This window comes from Lycium ferocissimum, unplaced genomic scaffold, assembly GCF_029784015.1.
Source record: "Lycium ferocissimum isolate CSIRO_LF1 unplaced genomic scaffold, AGI_CSIRO_Lferr_CH_V1 ctg5233, whole genome shotgun sequence".
Taxonomy (NCBI): Eukaryota; Viridiplantae; Streptophyta; class Magnoliopsida; order Solanales; family Solanaceae; genus Lycium; species Lycium ferocissimum.
The window spans coordinates 18,953-41,795 of record NW_026725916.1 but is presented as its reverse complement, the minus strand read 5'-3'; the positions used below and the strand labels follow the sequence as shown (position 1 = coordinate 41,795).

General features: G+C 36.6%; 1 protein-coding gene across 6 annotated transcripts; it reads left to right on the top strand.

Annotated features, from left to right (window-relative positions):
- The first annotated feature begins 4,565 nt into the window (after positions 1–4,565).
- LOC132044787 (uncharacterized) lies at positions 4,566–22,094 on the top strand. 6 transcript variants are annotated; one of them, XR_009412275.1, is made up of 7 exons: positions 4,618–4,935; positions 6,159–6,260; positions 7,229–7,370; positions 7,500–7,552; positions 19,924–20,169; positions 20,651–20,715; positions 20,749–22,094. XR_009412275.1 is itself a non-coding variant. In XM_059435307.1 (6 exons), the coding sequence occupies exons 1-5, from the start codon at positions 4,849–4,851 to the stop codon at positions 20,152–20,154; spliced, it is 615 nt and encodes a 204-aa protein (XP_059291290.1). In that variant the 5' UTR covers positions 4,618–4,848; the 3' UTR covers positions 20,155–20,169; positions 20,651–22,094. The 6 variants fall into 6 exon arrangements, 5 of the variants coding, with proteins under 5 accessions (XP_059291287.1, XP_059291289.1, XP_059291286.1 ...); XM_059435307.1 differs by having other exon boundaries at positions 20,651–22,094; XM_059435304.1 differs by lacking the exons at positions 19,924–20,169; positions 20,651–20,715; positions 20,749–22,094 and adding an exon at positions 8,267–11,894 and having other exon boundaries at positions 4,566–4,935; positions 6,184–6,260; positions 7,236–7,370.
- Positions 22,095–22,843: the final 749 nt, after the last annotated feature.

The following is a 22,843-nucleotide window of genomic DNA, read 5'->3' as shown; positions in this document are numbered from 1 at the left end:
TCATATCCATTAGACAAGAACGTTTTTCGACGGGTGGGGGGTCTAGAAAACCCACCACTTGCAAATGTAGGACGATTATAAGCGTACTTCTCATGACCTCGAGATTCATTTTCATCATAAGTACTTGATACTTCACTATCTTCATACTCAAGGTCACTATCTTTATCACTACGTGTATCACAAGAAAAGTAAGAGTTGTACCTCAAAATATCTTCATAGTCATGAGGGCGATCATATAGATCTTCCAGCTCATTAGCCTCAACATAGGATCCATGAGTACTCCTTGCTTCATGTTCTTTGTTGTAATGACCATAATCATATTCACAACCCTCATCATAAGCACCACACTCTTTATTGTAACCATAGTCCTCATCATGATAGCCATATACCTCGTCATCATAACCACCAAAGTCACCATTACATGAATCGGAATCCATGGATAAGTACCTATTTAAAACACTCAACAAAAACAAACACACAACGTTAGTAGTAAAGCAAACTTTACAGTCTCTCGTGTTTACAAACCTTTGTGCTTGGCTAGTACCACTCATTTGAACTCACACTCTTTTGCCTTTACCACTCGATTGGTCAGCTAATGTTGAATCTTTTTTTGTTCCGATGGTTCGTAAGGTGCACAATTACTACTTAAGGTCGGAATGGATTCTTGTTAAATGAAGAATGGACGACTCGATATAAACAACGGAATTGAGCCAAGAAATTAACAATGAAGTAAAAACTAGAAAAGAATGAAAAGAATTGGTACGAAAGGAAAATAGGACTCAAGAACTAGTTAACAATGAAGCAAAAAACGATTACTGGTTGTTAATTAGTTTAGAGAAGAAGGATGAGAAAAAAAATCAAATTCGAAAAAGAACCTTTACGTGGGTGGCTTTGTGGCTCACGTGTGTGGCGTAGGTGACCTACGTGGGTGGCGTCGCGTGGCCAAGGATGTGGGTAATGGTGGTTGTGTGGGCGTGGATGTGCGTGGGTGGAGGTGGGCATGGGTGGGTGTGGCCGAGAAGGCCCTTGTGCGTGGCCAAGAGCTTGGCTCTACATGGCCCACACCTCTTTACGTGGCCAATTAACTTTTTTCCCCTCCCTTGCGTGGTTGTTGACGTGGGCCACGTGGCAGCCCTGTGGGCCCTCTTTTTTCTGATTTTTTTACTTTTTAGGTCCACACAACCTAGTATTTTCCTTTTTGGGATGGAAAAACACTTCTTCTCAACTTTGGTGAAAAACTTTTGGGTCAAACCCTTCTTTTTGGTGTCTTCTTCTCTATGTGGATTTGAAGATGCTCAATAACACCAAGAACTTTCAAATATCCAATCAACTCCAAATTCTCCCAAATTTCGAATTTAGGCTTCCCTTAGCAAGGAGAGCAAAGCCCAATAGGTTTCAAGCTCCAATTTCTCCTTCTTCTACAAGACCCACTTTCAAGTTCTTCAACCTTCAAGCTCCATTAATGGTGGATGACCCCAAAATGACTCAAATAAGTTGGAACTTTGGATTTTGACCCTAATAACACTAGGGAACGATAATATTTGACTTTTTTTTTTTTAATTTTTTTTTCGTAGTAACAAACCCAAGACTAGATTTGTTGGAACACACCTAAACTAGCTCTGCCAAATGATACAATAACGGATGCGGAAAATAAAGAAAATCAACAAGAAAAGTAAAGGATAAATAGAATGACACAAAGAAAGACACTAGTTAGCAACTAAAGCTCTATAATATATAGACCTCCAACTTAGCATACATTCTAACACCAATTCTCTTAGGATGACCTCAAGGGAATTGTATTCCCAAGCAACTAATCCTTTGGAAAAAAAAAGATTCAACAAGAGCTTTCCATAAGTCTCTCATAAGTTTCTCTCTCTAGATATAACAACAATATTCACAATTCATCAAAAACTAAAAACTAAAATGACATAAGGTAGTATTTATACTAAGCTAGGCTAAGACTAAAGACCAAGTCTTATTACAAAAATATCCTTAATGAAATAAGGGTCTTCTTAGTCTTCAAAAGATAATGGAAACATATTTAAGAAATAGTCTCTTTGCACAAATAGCCTCTTCCACCAAGCTATCTGCCATATCTTGAAGTAATATCCTCTTCCACTAAGCTATCTCCCATGTCTTGAAGGTCGTCCTATGTTGACCTTCCATGATCTTCAAAGACTCCATCTTCATGATAATGCTTCGTGAATTATGGTTCCATGCACCCTCCAAGCATCCAAAGTAATGACTTGATGAAAAGACCATTAACTCCTTAGCTCGGCTTTGTGTGCGAGTTCTTGATGGAGCTCGGCTTGCGTCAGGCCTCCAAGAATCTTCATAGAACCTTCTTTGGGGCTTTTTCATACACCTTTTCTAGGTCGATGGACATCATGTGGAGGGCCTTCTTCCTCTCCCTATATTGCTCCACCGACCTTTTAACAAGATGAATGGCTTCTGTAGTTGAGCATCCAAATCTATAATTAGATTTCTAATCTGACTTAAATTCGATGCTAAAATCCCAATTTGGTGTTTCTAGTGCTTAAACTTGAAATCCCCAATTTCTGGATTTGAATTCCGTGATTTAAACATCCAAATCTAGCATAAAACGTGTATACACTAAGGTTTAGTGTAGACGTTACCTCAAAGTTACAAGTCGGTTCCATGTCTAATACCCCTTCAATTTGTAGCTTAGGTCATCCAAAATTGTGTTATTGCAGCCTAGCAAATGTAGCTAGAGACCAACAATTATGATGGCCAATCAGCAATTGTGGTGGCTAATTCCACAATTGTGACACACCAGGATTTTTTTTTTTTTGCATTATATGGATCTACGTGAAGTTTTAAATCAACGAATGAGATGCAAATGCTCAAAATAAAAGGTTGAGATGTTATAATGCCGACTTCCATTATAAAGGGCATATATGTCATTTGCCTTGCCCGTAAACTCAGACATGCTTAGTTTTGCAACATATGCAAAAAAGTGGATAAAAATGAAGGGAGATTTACAGAGATTTGCACGAAATAAAATTCATATTTAAAATAACTCACGATACTGTTCTACTTTCAAAATATTCGCATAACATATAAAACCTCCAACAAAATTGAGTATTTTAGAGATCTTGATGCCACTAATCACACACTCTATTCCTCCTCCACTAATCACACACTCTATTCCTCCTCATCTTTATCCATTTACTGTCTCTCATATTTTACAAATACACATCCAATGTCTTCCTTTACTTTTTCTCTCTAATTTAATGAATAGGTGAAGAAATATTTGAAGAACCACTAGTAAATACCCATTTAAAGCTTCAATTCGAATCTAAAATTTTAGTAGTTGTTTTTGAGTGGATGTGGTTAAAATTTATTGGAAACAACTCGAAGAGTCTTTATTCAAAATTTGATAAAGTTTGGAGGTGATTTGGATTCAAAATTCAGACCTATAAACGTCAAGCAATGTTGTATGTCATATGCATATCACTTGTATATTGCATGTATGTCACTTATGTATCATATGCATGTCACATGTATGCAGGGGCAAATTTATGATTAAAAAATGGGTCACGTGAACACATTAACCAACTAAACTCAGTATATTATGTATATAATCCTTAAAATATATCTAATATTAACTGAAGGAACACATAGTCAAACAAATCTCGATGAAGCACTGGTTAATTGCTAGGTTTAATTCCTATAGGTTGTGGGATTGAACCTGACTAAATGCATTTTTACGTCTTTATTTATTTTTAAAATTTCTAAGCAGCCTGTAATGGTGAACCCATTCTCTTGAAATCCTGAATTCGCCCCTGCATGTATGTCATTTATATAAAACTGATGCACATGACATACATATAATATATACAAGATATACGCATGTCATATACAAAAATATACAATAGTAGGGATACATAGACATACACATGACATGCACCAGCAACTGCCACTAAAAAAGAAAATCCCAAAATACCTTTAATTACCACCAAATCACCCCAAAGTAGAGATATAAGCTCCCTACAATGTATTATATCTTTTGAAATAACACCCGATCAGAAACAATTTAAAATTCAACTATGAAAATCCAAGTTTTAAGCTCAAAAAATGTTTATCAATGGAGTTTTGTGGTTTGCTCAAATCAAGTATTGAAGCACGCCTCTCAACTTCGAACGACAAAATCAAATAAATCTTCAACAACAATTAATTTGACAATTCACAAAATTCTTCTTGCAACTTCAAACACAAAGAACATCAGCAGTTTAGGTGATGCGAATCTCAAACAATCAAGCATTACATGTATAAAATTCCATTAGTATTGGGTGGGGTCATTAGTACAATTTGAAAGAGATATAGAAAGACTAACAAATTGAAGGGAGAGAAAATTAGAAAGATTGAAAGGATAAGTTTTACCAAAATTGAAGACTGAACTAAAAATATAGTGATTGACTTAAATCGTTACAAAATGAAAAGTATGGTTAATTTGGGTAATAATTTAAAAGTATCTATAAAATATGATTAGTGCTCCTAATTCTCATAAATACGAGTCCCCTAGAGCAATTTCTTATTTTTCGTTCCACCAAAAACACACCCTTAAGCATATGGGCCAGGAAAAGCCCAAAAACACCGTAGCCATGAACCGATATCCGTAGGCAAATTAAAATGTATCCGAATCCAAATTCCCAAAATCTTGTGTTGTTTCCTTCCTCCTGGAAAAGAAAGAATATTATCGTCTCCTCTCCGTGTTTGATATCCCCCAAAGTGTCTTCCACCCCCTTTTTCATCTATAAAGAATATATATATTATTTCTCTCTTTGAAATTGCTTTTAGTAAACTGGGATATTGATTTTAAAGAGAATGGGAAAGAATCAAGCATACAAAGCTATGCAGAGAGCAAGGTTGGGTTCAAGCTCAGGTGGACCTGATGATGTTGATGATGGAATGGTTCGTCCCTTTTCACACTATTCTTTTAATTACTCCTTCTATTTCACTTAAACTTCATTCTTTTTTTCAACTTTTATTTCATTGTAAAACTGCAAGTTATTTGTCCATCTGGGAATGAGTGTTTGCTCTTTTATTTTCTTAATACTTGTGTTTCATTTAGTAATTTTAGCTCTGCTTTTGTCTATGGTTTTGCCTTATGAGATTTTCAAGATTTTATTTTATCTTTGTTGTTCAAATGTGTACTTGGTGTTGACCTGTTTTGCCAAGCTTTTAAAATCTGCAAAATCTTTTTTTTTTTGAAACTGGTAACATAATCAGCAAAATCTTTTTTTAGAATGTACTTTTGGTGAGAAACCCTTTATGTTTGGCCAATTAAATAAAAAAAGCACTTTTGAGCTGTAATTAGTGTTTGACCAAGTTTTTAAAAAGTGTTTCTGAGGGTATTTTCTCAAAAAAGTGCTTTTGGGGAAAAACTTGTTTTTTTTGAGTTTCTGAAAAACTTCTTCTGCTAGTCACTTATGTTCTCCCAAAAACTTGGCCAAACAACTCACCTTTTTAAAATAAGCACTTTTTGATTTTTTTTTTTTTGGCACTTTTGGCCTCCCAAAAGCTTGGCCACACAGGCTATGACTGTGTAAAATTAACTGCTTCAGGTTGGTTTGGTGTGGCAGATAATGTTCTCATAGGAGATGTTTTTGGTGGTAAATCATTTTCTATTTCCAGTGTTTGGTTGGTTTAGAAGTAGGTGACATATGTTAAGCATACGATTTGTAGGATAAGGTATAAGGATAGTCTTTTACAACAATGTCTTAGTGTTGATTGGAGTAAGAGTTGGGATATTTGTATAGGAAAATGACTTCTGCCAATTAGTGCGGAGAACATTTTCTCCATTTTTGTTCAAAAATAATTTTTCTTCAGAGAAAGCATCTTCCCTTGTTCAAGATAACCAAACATTGGATATGTGTAGAAACAACCACACCAAACAAACTTTATGTGAAAAATGTAAGTGGAAGTCTTTGACTGTAAAAGACAATTAAAGTATAATTAATTCTGAGTAGTGTTAACTCTAACTGTTGTAGTTTGTGTTTGTGGTACTTATGTTTTTCTTCAACTCTCTTGAAGTTGATATAGTAGAGCTAACTTTTTGTATTTACTACATTGGAGTAGTGGAGAATTTTATTTTTCCTTGTTTGTTGTGCTTCGTCTAATGAGGACTGTCGCAGGTGGATGGTTCTTTTCATACACCAGAGTGGCATGCTGCTCGTTTGGCAAGCCTCAAAACTTCTCATACAGTTACATGGGAAGAGTTCAAAAAGAAACAGAAGGTAACATACTCAACCAGTCATAGGAGGGAGCTTGTGCATAATCTTGGTTTGCGTTTCCCTGGTTTCGCTTACTTGGACCGCATGGCTTCATGCTTGATCAGTTTGTTGCTTTCTGAAGCTAAACAAAAAAATAAAAGAAAAATGTTGGTCGATGTAGTTGTTACATCGAATAACAGTTATGTAAGATAACATGGTTGAATTTGTTTCATAAGCACCATTGTGATTGGCTTAAATGTTTGTAGAGATATGTGAAGGTAGAATGACAACACTTAAGAAGTGAACCTTGAAGAATGATAGGAAAAGTATGCTTGGTTATGGTATACTAATGCTTGATAGGAAAAGTATGCTTGGTTATGGTATAATAATGCTTGATATCTTCGCAAACACCACTAGCCCTGCATACAGTGGAACAACTCTGAGATGCAGAATGTGTCTAGATGGCCTAGGTGGTTTAGTACAACTAGCAAGTAATTGCATAACTCTTGTAAATGATGGTCGTATTAGTGAAAGTTTGTGGGCACCTCGACTATTCCACTAGGTGTAGTTGCTATCTCCCACCAACACGTGTACCGCGTAACTCTGGGCCAAAGCTTAGGCATATGGGAAAAAACCACCTAGTTCTTTTTCTGCTAGGATTTGAACCTCGGTCTCCAGGATTTGCACCCACTACATTGACCACTTGACGAAAACCTCGGATGCTATTTTTGAGCTGTTACTAGCGACCTGTTGTTGGAGAAATGCATTTTGTGAATGTCTTATTTTTTCTCCAATAATTGCATATGTGAAGCTCCTTTATCGTTGAGGGACACTAATTTTGGACTATCGATTAAAAATTAAAATAGGTTCTTGTGTGGATCCACTTAGATCATACTGTTGCCTGTTACTATTGATTTTCCTGATATTGAAGTTTCTTTTTGCCACTTTGTGTCTTATTTTGGAGAAGCATAATACTAATGATACTCTTTTAGGAAGAAGAAATGAGAAAAGGAGAGCTAGAAGCAGATAAAGATAAAATGATGAGGGAATACAGGGCTCAGCTAGATGCTGAAAGGGCCAGCAAGCTCTCTCAGGGAAGAAATCATTCCAGCAGTAAACACAGTCGCAAAAAGGGTAAAATGTTCTGAAATTGCTGAACGAAGTCAATTCTTCTAGTTCTTTTAGTTATTTTATATCGTTAGTGTGTGCCAATTCTAGTTGACTTAAATCAGTTCTTCTTAATGGTGAAATGCATTCTTGCAGATAAGAAGGAGAAGGACAAAGATACAAAGAAACATAGAAGCAAAAAGAGAAAGGTGAAGATTTTGTTCAATCTAGACTCTCCTTTTCTTTGCTCGTGAAAGTGAAAAAGTTCACGACGGTCTTCTTTAGGTTATGCATGGTTGTCTTTTTATACCATGAAATAAAAGTCAATGTTTAAAGAGTTTTGAGTTATGTTGGTTTTGCTATTCTGAAGTTGCAACTTTCTAGCTAACCTGAATCGCTTTGATGATACCATATAATTTGCATGCATAAATAATGAAACCAAATGCTATTTTTTGGATTAGAACTTATTCTGTAGTTATTCTAATAGAAAAATAGTTTATGTAACTGAAAACAGCAACACGCCTAGAGTAAGAATTTTAGTTTTAGGTGAGATAAAAGTTTGTCTTCTTTCCTCATTGCTTTCGCTTGCTGTAGAATGAATCCTTGATCAAACTTATTAATGAGATATAAAGGATTCTTGAGTCTACCTATTATCATGTTAACCTGAGCTGTGTGCATGTTATAAGAATAGCCAATATTAGCACGTTTACTAAAACGGGCAGCCCAAGGTTGGGGTAAGGTCTATTTGGGCCTTTCCTTGGGTTCTAAAAACAAGGCCAGGGAAATATGGAATGAAGTTATTGAAAGATGTGAGAAGAGATTGGCTTCCTGGACAAGTCAGTACTTGTCTTTGGGTGGTAGAGTTTTATTGGTAAATAGTGTGATGGATGCATTACCCACTTATGTGATGTTTCTGTTCCCAGGTAAGGGATAGAATCGATGCTTTAAGAAACTTCATTTGGCAAGGAAATAAGGACAAACAAGCTATGCATTTGGTCGAATGGAAGTCCTTAATCACCTCCAAATCAAAGGGGGGTTTGGGAATTAGGGATTTAAATGCAAGTTTATTGATGAAGTGGCTCTGGAGGTATAATGTGGAGGAGAATAGCTTACGGAGAAGGTTAATCCAAGACAAGTACGGCCAGGTAGGGATGCGGTGCATAGATATTGTTACTAGTCCTTATGGAGTAGGGGTGTGGAGGTCCATCAGATCTCATTGGGACACACTTTTAAAGAACTCAAAGATTCAGGTTGGTAATGGAAGAAAGACTTTGTTTCGGGCGGACAATTGGCTCGGGCATGGAAGTTTGAAAGATCTTTTTCCTGATTTGCTCAGTATCTCTACCTCTCCAAATGATTATTTATCTACAGCTAAGGGATTGCAAGGATGGAACATTACATTTAGGAGGGATCTGAATGATTGGGAAATTGAAAGAGTATGGAGTTTTTTAAGACCTTGGAAGTCTTCCAGGGGTTATCAGAAGCAGAGGATAAGCTGCTCTGGAATCCAAGCAAAGATGGGGCCTTCACAGTCAAACCTGCCTACTTAACAATCAGCAACTATGCTCATCAAATAGTCGACTGGCCATGGAAGTTTATTTGGAAGACTAATGCTCCTACAAAGGTTCTATGTTTCACCTGGCTGGTGGCTAGGTAGGCAGTTTTGACTCGAGAAAGGTTGAGAAGAAGGGGGTTCGAGGTATGCTTCAGATGTTTGTTTTGTGAATCTTACACAGAAACAAATAGCCATCTGTTTCTTCATTGTTTTTTCACTATTCAGCTGTGGCAGCTCTTTCTCAATATTGTGGGGATCAAATGGTGTGTGCCTGCAAACACTGTTGATCTGCTTAAGAGCTGGAACAGTTTGAGAGTTTCAGTTAGACAGAAGAAATGGTGGAGATTGGTTCCTGCTTGTATTTGGTGGACAATTTGGAAAGAGAGAAACTCTAGGGTTTTTGATGATAGGGGTAATCATGTGCAGGATATTTAGATGAAGTGTCTACTTTTGTTTCACTTTTGGTGTAAAGAATGCTATTTAGAGGAGGAGGTTTCCTTAATAGATTTTATAGGGCAATTGTAACTGTTGTTTAGGATTTTTGTTGGCTGCGGGGACTTCTCCTCTGTAAATATGGCTTCAGCACTGCCCTAGTGCTATCGATACCAATGTTACCAATTTCAAAAAAAAAAAAAAAAGGTAGGGGTAAGGTCTGCGTACACTTTACCCTCCCCATACCCCCACTTTGTGGGATTTCACTGGGTATGTTGTACTAAAAGGGGCAACCCGGTGCACAAAGCATCCCACGTTAGCAGGGTCCGAGGAAGGGCCGCACCCTAAGGGGTGTGATGTAGACAACCTACCCTAATGCAAGCATTAGTGACAGCTTCCACCGCTCGAACCCATGACCTTTCAGTCACACGGAGACAACTTTATCGTTGCTCCAACGCCCCTTCATGTTTACTAGTGGATTGTAATTGGTAAAAATGCTTACAATACCTATATATGGCATGATGAAATTTCGAAGTATTGAATGTTGAATTGGTCCCATTTGATAAGAGAGACTAATTTTACACCCAAGGGTGTCACCTAGTGGTCAATGATGTGGGTTGAGATCCATGAGCTCTTAGGTTCAAATGCCAGTAGAGACAAAAACACTAAGTGATTGTCGTAGCCTTGCTGGACAGCATCTGGGGCCTGTTGCTGGTGGGAGGTGGTGGGTGTCCAGTGGAATTAGTTGAGGTGCGCGAAAGCTGGCTTGGACACCACGGTAAAAAAAAAAGAGTAATTGTCGCAGTTAATCCCTCTTCTTCCAACCAAAATGTTGGGAGTTTGTGTCAACATAGGGGAAGTGGGAAAGCAAAACTTTGGGCTACTTGGCCCTAAGGAGGGGGTTTGGGATTTCAAATCACCTGAAAAAATGAATAGTTCCTGATTCTTGATTGTTATTTCTCACGTCTTAAGGGTACCGACTATGTTGTAGTAACAAAACATGTTGTAAGAAAGGATGTGATAATAAGTAAGACAAGGTAATTATTAGATGATTTTGGAAGAAATATCAAAAACATTAACAACCTGAGAAGAATAAAATAAGCAAAATAAGGTAACTTATATTTGAGTTGATGAGATAAAAATGGACACATGCTAGTCTTTTTTGATAACAATTGAGAGTATCATATGTTACTTCAATAAGCGTCTGAACATGTAATTGGTTGAGGAAATTTTGAACTTATTAAATCTTTTGGCTATCAATTATCAAGATGTCCTAATTTTAATTGGTGTTTCTGTTAAATGTTGAACACCCAATAGCAGGTGACCTAAATGAATTTCCATGAAAAATAGCTTAGCAATTGTCAAATAGTCTATGTACCTCTTTCCCGTGTTGAATCATGAATGTAAACTAAAAAATTGTACTTAAAAGGAACAAAGTGCCTTCCTTGTACAAGGGAAGCAAAAAGGAGGGAAGTCTCAAATAGCGGAACCTATATACAGCACCTACCAACTCCAAATTTGAGTTAACCAAAATTATGAACCTTTCCATACCACCACAACAGCCTTGAAAAGCCAAACAGAAGATAAGTTTAAACACCACTATGAGGGACAGCAATCTTCTACTATCTTTCTCAAATCTCTTTAATTAACTTTAGATTTCAATCCTTCTAGTTCTTGGAGCTAATTCTTATACCACTATACCTTTGATTTAGGTTTATATTTAACAAATAATATACTACTTAATATAGGAGTATACCGTTGATTTAGGTTTATATTTAGTAATAAATAGTATACTATTTAGTATACCAGTATATCATTGATTTAGGTTTATATTTAACAAGTAGTATACAATAGGGGAACTTGGAAATTACAACAAACTTTCAAGAAGAACTATAGTAAGTAAAGGATTCATGGGTAAAACGTTGGATCTCGCCTAGTGAATTAAATGCAAGAAGCATATGAACTTGACTACCACTTCTTGCTCTGCGAGATAACAACGAAGAGGAGTGCTTATGAGCAAAAGTAAAGACCCGCTCCGCTAGAAAGAATGCAAAGAAGTTGGGCGATTAGGTATTGGTTGTTATTGTTTTCTATCTTTCTTATAAAAAAGTAATTTGTTTTAAAAAAGCTGTATGGAATGTTATGAATGTGTTACCAAATGTAATTTTCCAGAAGGGGTGGTAATTTTATAAAGTTTTAAAAAAGGTCTTCGGGGTAAATTTCCTGAAAGAAAAAAAAAGAAAAGGAAAAAGGGATAGAGAATCAGGATGTTGTTCTAAATTATTTTTATATTTGATAAACATGATACAATGTATAAGTTTTACAACATATATTGGTTATATTATGGATGACCAAGAATTCCAACTGGTATTCGTTCCATTTTCTAGTCCTGCATGTTTTCGTCTAACATTACAATTCTGTAGTAATATATCTCCTTGTTCCTTGCCAATCTGGGCCACTGATGCTTTCTTCTTGCTACTGTTGTTGTCTAAAGATAGTTGGAAAGTTCATATAGAAGTTTATCACCATGTGATCCTTCACTCCAGAAACTAACTGTGGTGCCCTTACAGAAGTGTGATCAGTCCTCCACCCTCCTGTGTGTCATATTTGTTGACAAATAAGCTTTCTCCAAGATGCTTGATCCTACATGCTGTATCTTCACATCCATTTGCTTAGTAAGATGCAATTGAATATCCTCAAGTCTTTTTATCCCTTGAACCCTTCACCTTCATAGGAGCAGTAACTAATTTCAATGGCCAAATTAAACTCTTTTATTTACCCTTTTGAGCCCCATAAGAAGCTTCCTGCTATGTTCATCGGTACGTTAAATACGTAAAAGGTCAAAATGCTGGACAAAGTGTACTTAATCAGTCTCTCTTCCCTTTCGGTATGTTTCTCTTATACCATTCCGTTAACCTCTTTTCCACTTTCTCCATCACTGCATTCCATGCCGCTCTCTTCTTGTGTCTTGCACTCAATGAATAAACCAAATAAGTAGTCAGAAGGGATCCATTGTACACTTGAGAACGTTTGCCAAAGTTTTGATGTTCACCTCTTTCACTGTTATGATCTCACAATTCTTAAGGTTTATCTCTAATGAGAGATTTGTTTACTGTCCTGCCTTTCCCTGGCTGTGAAACTTTCAATTACCACTTTATTCATCATCATGATCAGTGTTATCAAAAGCGAAAAGCGCAAAAAAGCTCTAAGGTTAGCTGGGGCTTCAAGCGCAAAGTGCGAATAAAGTGTGAGCTTTAATGAAAAAAGGCGCAATGGTGAAAAAATATATGTTTAGTCAAGACTAATAATAATAAGCATGAATAACAAATATATGGACAAAGAAATTGTACAAACATTATGATAAACTGAAATATCAATTATCTAGTGTCACTTCTTCAAGAGAGGCTCATTGGCAAGGAAAAGTGTCTTAGAACCTTGGTGATGACACTTAAGCGCAAATAAAGCGAGGCGAAGCGCTCAACATGTTTTGAGCCTCGCTTCAGGGCTTAAACGCGCCTTTGACAACACTGATCATGATAAGAGCTCCCATCACTAATATGACCGACATAGAGGATAAAGGACCTCCTTCTCATAAACCTCGAACTTCTGAAGAAATCTGTGGGAGTTCAGTTGACCTAAGCTGAGAACTTGACCATGGATATGCAAAATTGAATGCACGATCTTCATTTGTCCCCGAAGCCAACTTTTGCATTACGCAGCCAAGAAACTTGATTTTGGCACGGCCATATGCCTTTTCTAAATTCAACTTGCAAAGCTCTGCCTTCTATTTTTGGTTCTTGAGTTCACTAGCGCATTTACAATAAAAAAAGCATCTAGTATCTTCTTTCCTCCTGTGTAAGTGTGTAAGTATATCTGTCGTTGACATGGTGCTGTCGAAGACCTTTAAGTTTAAGAAAGAACCTTTAATTTATCTTGTACGTGCTTCCCACTAGATTTATAGCTCTGAAATCCTAGATATTTTGCCCTGTCCAATAATTGCAATTAAAGAAGAGATAGTGCTCTTTTCAAATTCTCTTGTAGAATGGAAATGCCTTATTGCACTCATGATGTCTTCTTTAGTTAGGTTCAACATTGATATAAGAGCTAGTGAAACTGTCAGGACCTGGTACTTTGCCCTTTGTCCTCTGCATAGCTACTAATCCCTCGATACTTCCTCCTCCGAGAATTTTCTCCGGGCCACACTCTTATTTCAACACACGTTGCTTAACTTTATTTCCAAATTTGGGTTCATCTCCATTTCTTTATGCAACCGTTGTATATGGAAACCCTCAATAGCTCTCTTATTCCTCTTTTTCCTCATACTTTGTTTCTCCACCTCAATTATGTTCATAAAATTTCTTCTCTTGTTAGCTTTAGTTAATCAATGGAAAGTTAACCGTGGCAGACATAGTCACCCTCTTTTGGCCACAACACCGTTAATTTTGATCTCTTGGCCAATTGTCATATTTTCTAACTACCCTTTTCACCTCGTCAGTTTCTCTTGCTTGTTTAAATCCATCTTACCCTCATTCATTTCTAACTCTCACAGTTCGTTCATTAGTTCCCAAGCAACTAATCCTTTGGAAAAAAACAAGATTCAACAAGAGCTTTCCATAAGTCTCTCATAAGTTTCTCTCTCTAGATATAACAACAATATTCACAATTCATCAAAAACTAAAAACTAAAATGACATAAGGTAGTATTTATACTAAGCTAGGCTAAGACTAAAGACTAAGTCTTATCACAAAAATATCCTTAATGAAATAAGGGTCTTCTTAGTCTTCAAAAGATAATGGAAACATATTTAAGAAATAGTCTCTTTGCACAAATAGCCTCTTCCACCAAGCTATCTGCCATATCTTGAAGTAATATCCTCTTCCACCAAGCTATCTCCCATATCTTGAAGGTCGTCCTATGTTGACCTTCCATGATCTTCAAAGACTCATCTTCATGATAATGCTTCATGAATTATGGTTCCATGCACCCTCCAAGCATCCAAAGTAATGACTTGATGAAATGACCATGAACTCCTTAGCTCGGCTTTGTGTGCGAGTTCTTGATGGAGCTCGGCTTGCGTCAGGCCTCCAAGAATCTTCATAGAACCTCCTTTGGGGCTTTGTCATACACCTTTTCTAGGTCGATGAACATCATGTGGAGGTCCTTCTTCCTCTCCCTATATTGCTCCACCGACCTTTTAACAAGAATGGATTCTGTAGTTGAGAGTATCATATGTTACTTCAATAAGCGTCTGAACATGTAATTGGTTGAGGAAAATTTGAACTTATTAAATCTTTTGGCTATCAATCATCAAGATGTCCTAATTTTAATTGGTGTTTCTGTTAAATATTGAACACCCAATAGCAGGTGACCTAAATGAATTTCCATGAAAAATAGCTTAGCAATTGTCAAATAGTCTATATACCGTTTTCCCGTGTTGAATCATGAATGTAAACTAAAAAATTGTACTTAAAAGGAACAAAGTGCCTTCCTTGTACAAGGAAGCAAAAAGGAGGAAGTCTCAAATAGCGGAACCTATATACAGCACCTACCAACTCCAAATTTGAGTTAGCCAAAATTATGAACCTTTCCATACCACCACAACAGCCTTCGAAAAGCCAAACAGAAGATAAGTTTAAACACCACTATGAGGGACAGCAATCTTCTACTATCTTTCTCAAATCTCTTTAATTAACTTTAGATTTCAATCCTTCTAGTTCTTGGAGCTAATTCTTATACCACTATACCTTTGATTTAGGTTTATATTTAACAAATAATATACTACTTAATATAGGAGTATACCGTTGATTTAGGTTTATATTTAGTAATAAATAGTATACTATTTAGTATACCAGTATATCATTGATTTAGGTTTATATTTAACAAGTAGTATACAATAGGGGAACTTGGAAATTACAACAAACTTTCAAGAAGAACTATAGTAAGTAAAGGATTCATGGGTAAAACGTTGGATCTCGCCTAGTGAATTAAATGCAAGAAGCATATGAACTTGACTACCACTTCTTGCTCTGCGAGATAACAACGAAGAGGAGTGCTTCGAGCAAAAGTAAGGACCCGCTCCCGCTAGAAAGAATGCAAAGAAGTTGGGCGATTAGGTATTGGTTGTTATTGTTTTCTATCTTTCTTATAAAAAAGTAATTTGTTTTAAAAAAGCTGTATGGAATGTTATGAATGTGTTACCAAATGTAATTTTCCCGAAGGGGTGGTAATTTAATAAAGTTTTAAAAAAGGTCTTTGTGTAAATTTCCCGAAAGAAAAAAAGAAAAGGAAAAAGGGATAGAGAATCAGGATGTTGTTCTAACTTATTTTTATATTTGATAAACATGATACAATGTATAAGTTGTACCACATATATTGGTTATATTATGGATGACCAAGTATTCCAACTGGTATTCGTTCCATTTTCTAGTCCTGCATGTTTTCTTCTAACATTACAATTCTATAGTAATATATCTCCTTGTTCCTTGCTAATCTGGGCCACTGATGCTTTCTTCTTGCTACTACTGTTGTTGTCTAAAGATAGTTGGAAAGTTCAGATAGAAGTTTATCAGCATATGATCCTTCACTCCAGAAACTAACTGTGGTGCCCTTACAGAAGTGTGATCAGTCCTCCACCCTCCTGTGTTTCATATTTGTTGACAATAAGCTTTCTCCAAGATGCTTGATCCTACATGCTGTATCTTCACATCCATTTGCTTAGTAAGATGCAATTGAATATCCTCAAGTCTTTTTATCCCTTGAACCCTTCACCTTCATAGGAGCAGTAACTAATTTCAATGGCCAAATTAAACTCTTTTATTTACCCTTTTGAGCCCCATAAGAAGCTTCCTGCTATGTTCATCGGTACGTTAAATACGTAATAGGTCAAAATGCTGGACAAAGTGTACTTAATCAGTGTCTCTCTTCCCTTTCGGTATGTTTCTCTTATACCATTCCGTTAACCTCTTTTCCACTTTCTCCATCACTGCATTCCATGCCGCTCTCTTCTTGTGTCTTGCACTCTCCAATGAATAAACCAAATAAGTAGTCAGAAGGGATCCATTGTACACTTGAGAACGTTTGCCAAAGTTTCGATGTTCACCTCTTTCACTGTTATGATCTCACAATTCTTAAGGTTTATCTCTAATGAGAGATTTGTTTACTGTCCTGCCTTTCCCTGGCTGTGAAACTTTCAATTACCACTTTATTCATCATCATGATCAGTGTTATCAAAAGCGAAAAGCGCAAAAAAGCTCTAAGGTTAGCTGGGGCTTCAAGCGCAAAGTGCGAATAAAGTGTGAGCTTTAATGAAAAAAGGCGCAATGGTGAAAAAATATATGTTTAGTCCAAGACTAATAATAATAAGCATGAATAACAAATATATGGACAAAGAAATTGTACAAACATTACGATAAACTGAAATATCAATTATCTAGTGTCACTTCTTCAAGAGAGGCTCATTGGCAAGGAAAAGTGTCTTAGAACCTTGGTGATGACACTGAAGCGCAAATAAAGCAAGGCGAAGCGCTCAACATGTTTTGAGCCTCGCTTCAGGGCTTAAGCGTGCCTTTGACAACACTGATCATGATAAGAGCTCCTATCACTAATATGACCGACATAGAGGATAAAGGACCTCCTTCTCATAAACCTCGAACTTCTGAAGAAATCTGTGGGATTTCAGTTGACCTAAGCTGAGAACTTGACCATGGATATGCAAAATTGAATGCACGATCTTCATTTGTCCCCGAAGCCAACTTTTGCATTACGCAGCCAAGAAACTCGATTTTGGCACGGCCATATGCCTTTTCTAAATTCAACTTGCAAAGCTCTGCCTTCTCTTTTTGGTTCGTGAGTTCACTAGCGCATTTACAATAAAAAAAAGCATCTAGTATCTTCTTTCCTTCTGTGTAAGTATATCTGTCGTTGATATGGTGCTGTCGAAGACCTTTAAGTTTAAGGAAAGCACCTTTAATTTATCTTGTACGTGCTTCCCACTAGATTTATAGCTCTGAAATCCTAGATATTTTGCCCTGTCCAATAATTGCAATTAAAGAAGAGTTAGTGCTCTTTTCAAATTCTCTTGTAGAATGGAAATGCCTTATTGCACTCATGATGTCTTCTTTAGTTAGGTTCAACATTGATATAAGAGCTAGTGAAACTGTCAGGACCTGGTACTTTGCCCTTTGTCCTCTGCATAGCTACTAACTATGTTGCTCAGACTCGGTGTCGAGTGTCGGATACGGGTACAGATCTAGAGGTCGGATTCGGCATAAGCTAAATTTTAAGATTCGGGGGTACGGATCCAGGTGCGGATACGGGTGCGGGGATTCGGCTAAAATAATTCAAAATTATAAGAGAAATAACTAAATCTATGCCTAGAAATAAAAAAACAAAAATAATTTTTTATAGTTATGTTTCATTTATAATTAAATATTAATTTTTAATTAACTTGATACTCTTCTAGATACAATAAGTGTCCACTCTTCAAGAGCTCTCTGTTTCTTTCAATTTGGCCTCAAATATTTTCTCAGATTGGTCCATGGATTTGGTCAAAGTATCCAATGTCGTTTGACCAGATCCGACACGAATCCGGTGTCGGTGTCGTGTCGGACACGGGTGCGGCAGCAAACGTGAAGGGTCCGAGCAACATAGGCTACTAATCCCTCGATACTTCCTCCTCCGAGAATTTTCTCCGGGCCACACTCTTATTTCAACACACGTTGGTTAACTTTATTTCCAAATTTGGGCTCATCTCCATTTCTTTATGCAACAGTTGTATATGGAAACCCTCAATAGCTCTCTTATTCCTCTTTTTCCTCATACTTTGTTTCTCCACCTCAATTATGTTCATAAAATTTCTTCTCTTGTTAGCTTTAGTTAATCAATGGAAAGTTAACCGTGGCAGACATAGTCACCCTCTTTTGGCCACAACACCGTTAATTTTGATCACTTGGCCAATTGTCATATTTTCTAACTACCCTTTTCACCTCGTCAGTTTCTCCTGCTTGTTTAAATCCATCTTACCCTCTTTCATTTCTAACTCTCACAGTTCGTTCATTAGATCCTCAGCTTTATTTCTACCGTCCGAAACACACTATTTTTCCATCTTCAGTCATTTTTAATAGATTCAACTCCCTGCCAAAGAGAAGTGTCAGTGTCCTCCTCCACCAGTTTCCCCACTAGTTGCCCTTAGTTGCGTGCCTTCGACTACCTTATCAAAAAAAATGTTGTGTGCCTTCTTCTAGCTCATATTTTCAAATCTGAAAATGTTTTCAACCTCTTCCATCCTACTATCTACCAAGCTGGTTATATGATTTAATGTGAGTGGGGTGAAGAGGAATATGGATGGCTTCTGGAAATGTCTCCTCCCACTCTGTCTAGATAAGAAATTTGTCAAATCTCTGCCAACAACCTATGGATCTCCTGCTCGCTTCCACCTTCGAATTCCCCACACTTCAAAAGATTTTGGTATTTCTCCGTTTTGCTTAATTAAAAAACACACTAAGAGTACATCCCACTATCTTAATCCCAGTCATTCATCCCCTTTCCTTCAACATCCCATGATTCTTATTTAACTCTCCATAACCAACACGTTCTGTACCCCCCCTCTTCATTCCACCCCCTCCCACACATCTCACATGTGTTTCGTAATTGATGACGATTCCAATTTTTTTTGATTCCTTTACTTTTATTTTCACCGTCTCCATACTCCATTACCTGCTTCTCACCTTGCTGCTCTATGTCAGATAAGTTCTATCACTGTTTCCTCAAACGACATCCCCAAGAACTTACTGGACCCAAGAATCTTCGTCCTAACTTATCTTTGTAAACTCTAAACTCCTTTCTTCTCCCTCCTGTCAAGCATTTTCTTATTTCCCTGTTTTGCCCCAACTCTTCCCTTTCATCCACCATCTTACTCATCTCCGTTTCGCCCTCCGCACAACATCCCCCTCATGCAACTATTCATTACTTGATCTGCATGTAACTGATACAACTGCCCATTGTTTCTTTCATCTGAAAACTCATTTTGCTTTAAGATACCTTTACGACCAGGAGGAACGTGTCGAAAAGACTATATATACAAGTAGATGAGTAGAATTAGGGAGGACCTTGGGTAAGAACTAAAGCTTTGGAATTTTGAGTGTTTATTTTTCCTTTCTTGAAAGTTGTGTGAGGCAGATACCTATGTTTCCAATATGCATCTAATTGAAGGAAATGGCAGATGTATTTTCCATTTTTCATATCCTCACAAATAATGACCTTGAAGAATTACAAAGAAAAAAAGTAAATATTATGCATAGGGTACTTGAGGTGGAAAGTTTCTTAGTCTAAAACTCTTGTAGGGGTATTAGTACAAGAAATTAAACGGAATGTTTTATTCCACAAAGTTACAGTAGGTAAGGCAAACGTCTACTACTGTGCTTTTAGTTTGTAGACTTTTGTTCACTTTTTGCATAATTACTTGTACGTTTTGTGTTAAGAATTTATAAGTTGTTTCTGTGGACTGTCAGTTCATATTTGAAGATCTTCAGAATGGACTTGTGTGATTGAGTACTACATTTGAATGACACGTATATATTACCTAAACTGATTCAGCATTCAAGGAGATATTCGGATTCCAGCTCTTCTAGCTCATCATCTGAATCTTCAAGCTCTGACGATGATGAAGGTGGTAGAGAATCCAGAAAATCAAGATCTAAGTCTAAGAGAAGGAAGAAAGATAAGAAGCACCAGTCGAGGTCGAGGTCTAAGCAGTCTACAAGCGATGATGAAGAAGCTGAGGGTCCTTTGCCGCTTTCTAGATTCTTTGGCAGCATCAAAAGCTAATGCCTCATTTGACATGTAATTCTACTTTTCTCTTCTTCTGGTTTTGGATATGATAGGTCCCTTTTATTGATATTATTATTATTATGTAAACAAGGATCATTGGTTTGTCGATGAGAGTTTTGTATCCTGGTTTTAAATGAAATTCTACTTTCACATAGTGAAAGCAATTGTAAAACTACTTTCACATGTTACCTCCATTTAGGATGTCACAGAAATTGCACGAATTGGCCTTCAAATAGGTTTGCTCTTTAATTTTGTCCTTCAAATGGGCTGGTCTTTAGTTCTTTAAGGGCACGGGTTATAACTTGTCATCTTGATGCGAAAATATAAATTTATGCCCCTAAAAAAAGTTGTTTGTTACGAGGGATAAAAATTAAAGATCAGCACAAAACAAGGGTATCAGTGCCAAACCATGATATAAGACTACCCTTTACTCTGCACTCTTATTTCCAGCCAAACCAAATTTTTAAGAAGACGTGTTCTTTTCTACTTGCAGGCTCGCAATGAAGTGGAAGGAGGATCAAGTAATTATATCTAGACTTTTAGTCAGCTACAAGAAAAGTTTATAACTATATCAACAAAATTGTCAAGCAGATATCATGTAGGAAGGATCCCTTCGAGGTAACTGTAATTATGTATTGGTGTCGATCCACAGGGGTCATTTGCACTTATGTCGCTGTTGTGCTGGTCTTTAATTTTTTCTTCTCAAGGCAAATAATTTTTTGCGGGGCATAACTCATAAGTTTATATTTCGCATTTTAATATCCCACAAGTTATTCCCCAGCTCCTTAAAGAACTTATACCCTGCTTCCGATTTTGAAGGCCAAAAATTAAAGACCAGCCTATTTGAAGAGCAAACCGTGCAGAATTATTTAATCAAGAGTAATCCAATGTGAAGCCAGGTAAATAGGCACATTGGAGGACAATTACTTTTGGGTTTGGCGGAAAGAAAAAGTTGGGCTGCTGATAATATTTGATAGGCACAATGCTTAAAGTGACACCTATTTTTGTATCCGATAAAGCCGAATTCCACTCCCGTTTCTTTTATTTAAAAATAAATTAACTAATAAAGTGCGTGGTTACGATTATTTGATTGAAAAAGTACTAAAACCAAAAAATAAAAAAGACAAGGAAAAAAGAAAAAAGAAAAATACCCACCTTTGCAACTACTGAAACAACAAAAATGGTTAATGCTTTCTATTTGAAAAAAAAAAAAATGGATGTGTCGAAGTCTTTTTCTCCATTAGATATTTTAAATAATAAATTTCAAACGGATCCAGTAAAAAATGGGGTAAAATTCACAAATACTTAGTTTTTTTAGACGTATAATTGAAAAACAACTACTAATTTAAATTTAATTAAAAAATAGACACTTTTTAATAAGATTTTTTTTTAATTTAAAACACGAAAACTCTAGCACAAGATGTTGGAGCTCAGAAGCTTCTATATGTAAAAGTCGAGCATAAAATATAGGAGTTTGAAATCTGAAACACAAGCATAATTTACTGAAGTTTAAACTTTAGAAAAATTACTTGGTGTAGCTACCTCTAAGAGGTAGTTATTGATAAAAACTACCTTTTGATTTATTTATATTTAGTAGCTATATTAATTTGGTAAATTACCATTGGTAGCTATACAAAAATACATAGACCTCTCTTTATTCTGCCTCACTACACATCTTCTCCAAACCCTAAAAAGCTTTCTCTCTCATTCCTATTCACTAACCCAACCGCCGCCGTCCCATTGTCGGAGCTCTGGTGACGAACCATTCACTAACCCAACAACACCTCTCTCCTCTTCCTCTCCTTCACACGACTACTGGAGCTCTCCTCCAATGAGAAACTGGAGCCGCGAACCACAAGCAACCACCACACCACATCCCGCCGCCATTGCTTATGTCATACACGTAGCCGTTCGCCGTAGTGAGTGAAGCCTGTTGTCGTGAAAAAAAATTTAGGACTAGCGCAGAATTTTATCACAACGTTCTCATACTTTGACAAGGATAGATAACTTATTTTCTTACTTTATCTACTCAATTTCGACCAGATAGTCTCATGAAAAAAGAAGGACCCTTCCTCTGCCACAATCGAAAAGGTAAAGCCAAATGCTTTAGCTATAAGATCGAATAAGACAATCGAAATTTTACGAAGCATCATGTGTCCAATTGATGCAATTTGAGATCAAATTGAACTCAGATCTGAAAGGAAGAGTGCTGCTAGAGTTGTATAAAACTGAAATACGGTGTGTATTTAGGGTATTTCGCCGGAGTGAATGATTTTTGAGATCAAATTGAACTCAGATCTGGAAGGACGAGTGCCGCCGGAGTTGTATAAAACTGAAATACGGAGTTGTATACACAATGTATTTTGTATTTCGCCGGATATCCGATCGTTTTCTTTAGTGTAAATACAATGTTGTTTGAATTTCGCTGCAAATCTGCATATGAATACAGTGTATTTTGTTTTAATAAATACGGTGTATTTTAAAAAGGATTTGAATGTATTTTCATTTTTTCAAGTGTAAATAAAGTGGTACTTAGTATTTCGTCGGAGATCCGACCGGTTTTGATTGTATTCTTCCTTTTTAATTACACTAGTCATTTTTTGAGTGTATTTTTTTTTATATTTGACTGAAGATTTGACTGGAATAAATGGCTTCTTCTCCTTCTTGTATTTCATAATCTGAGTGT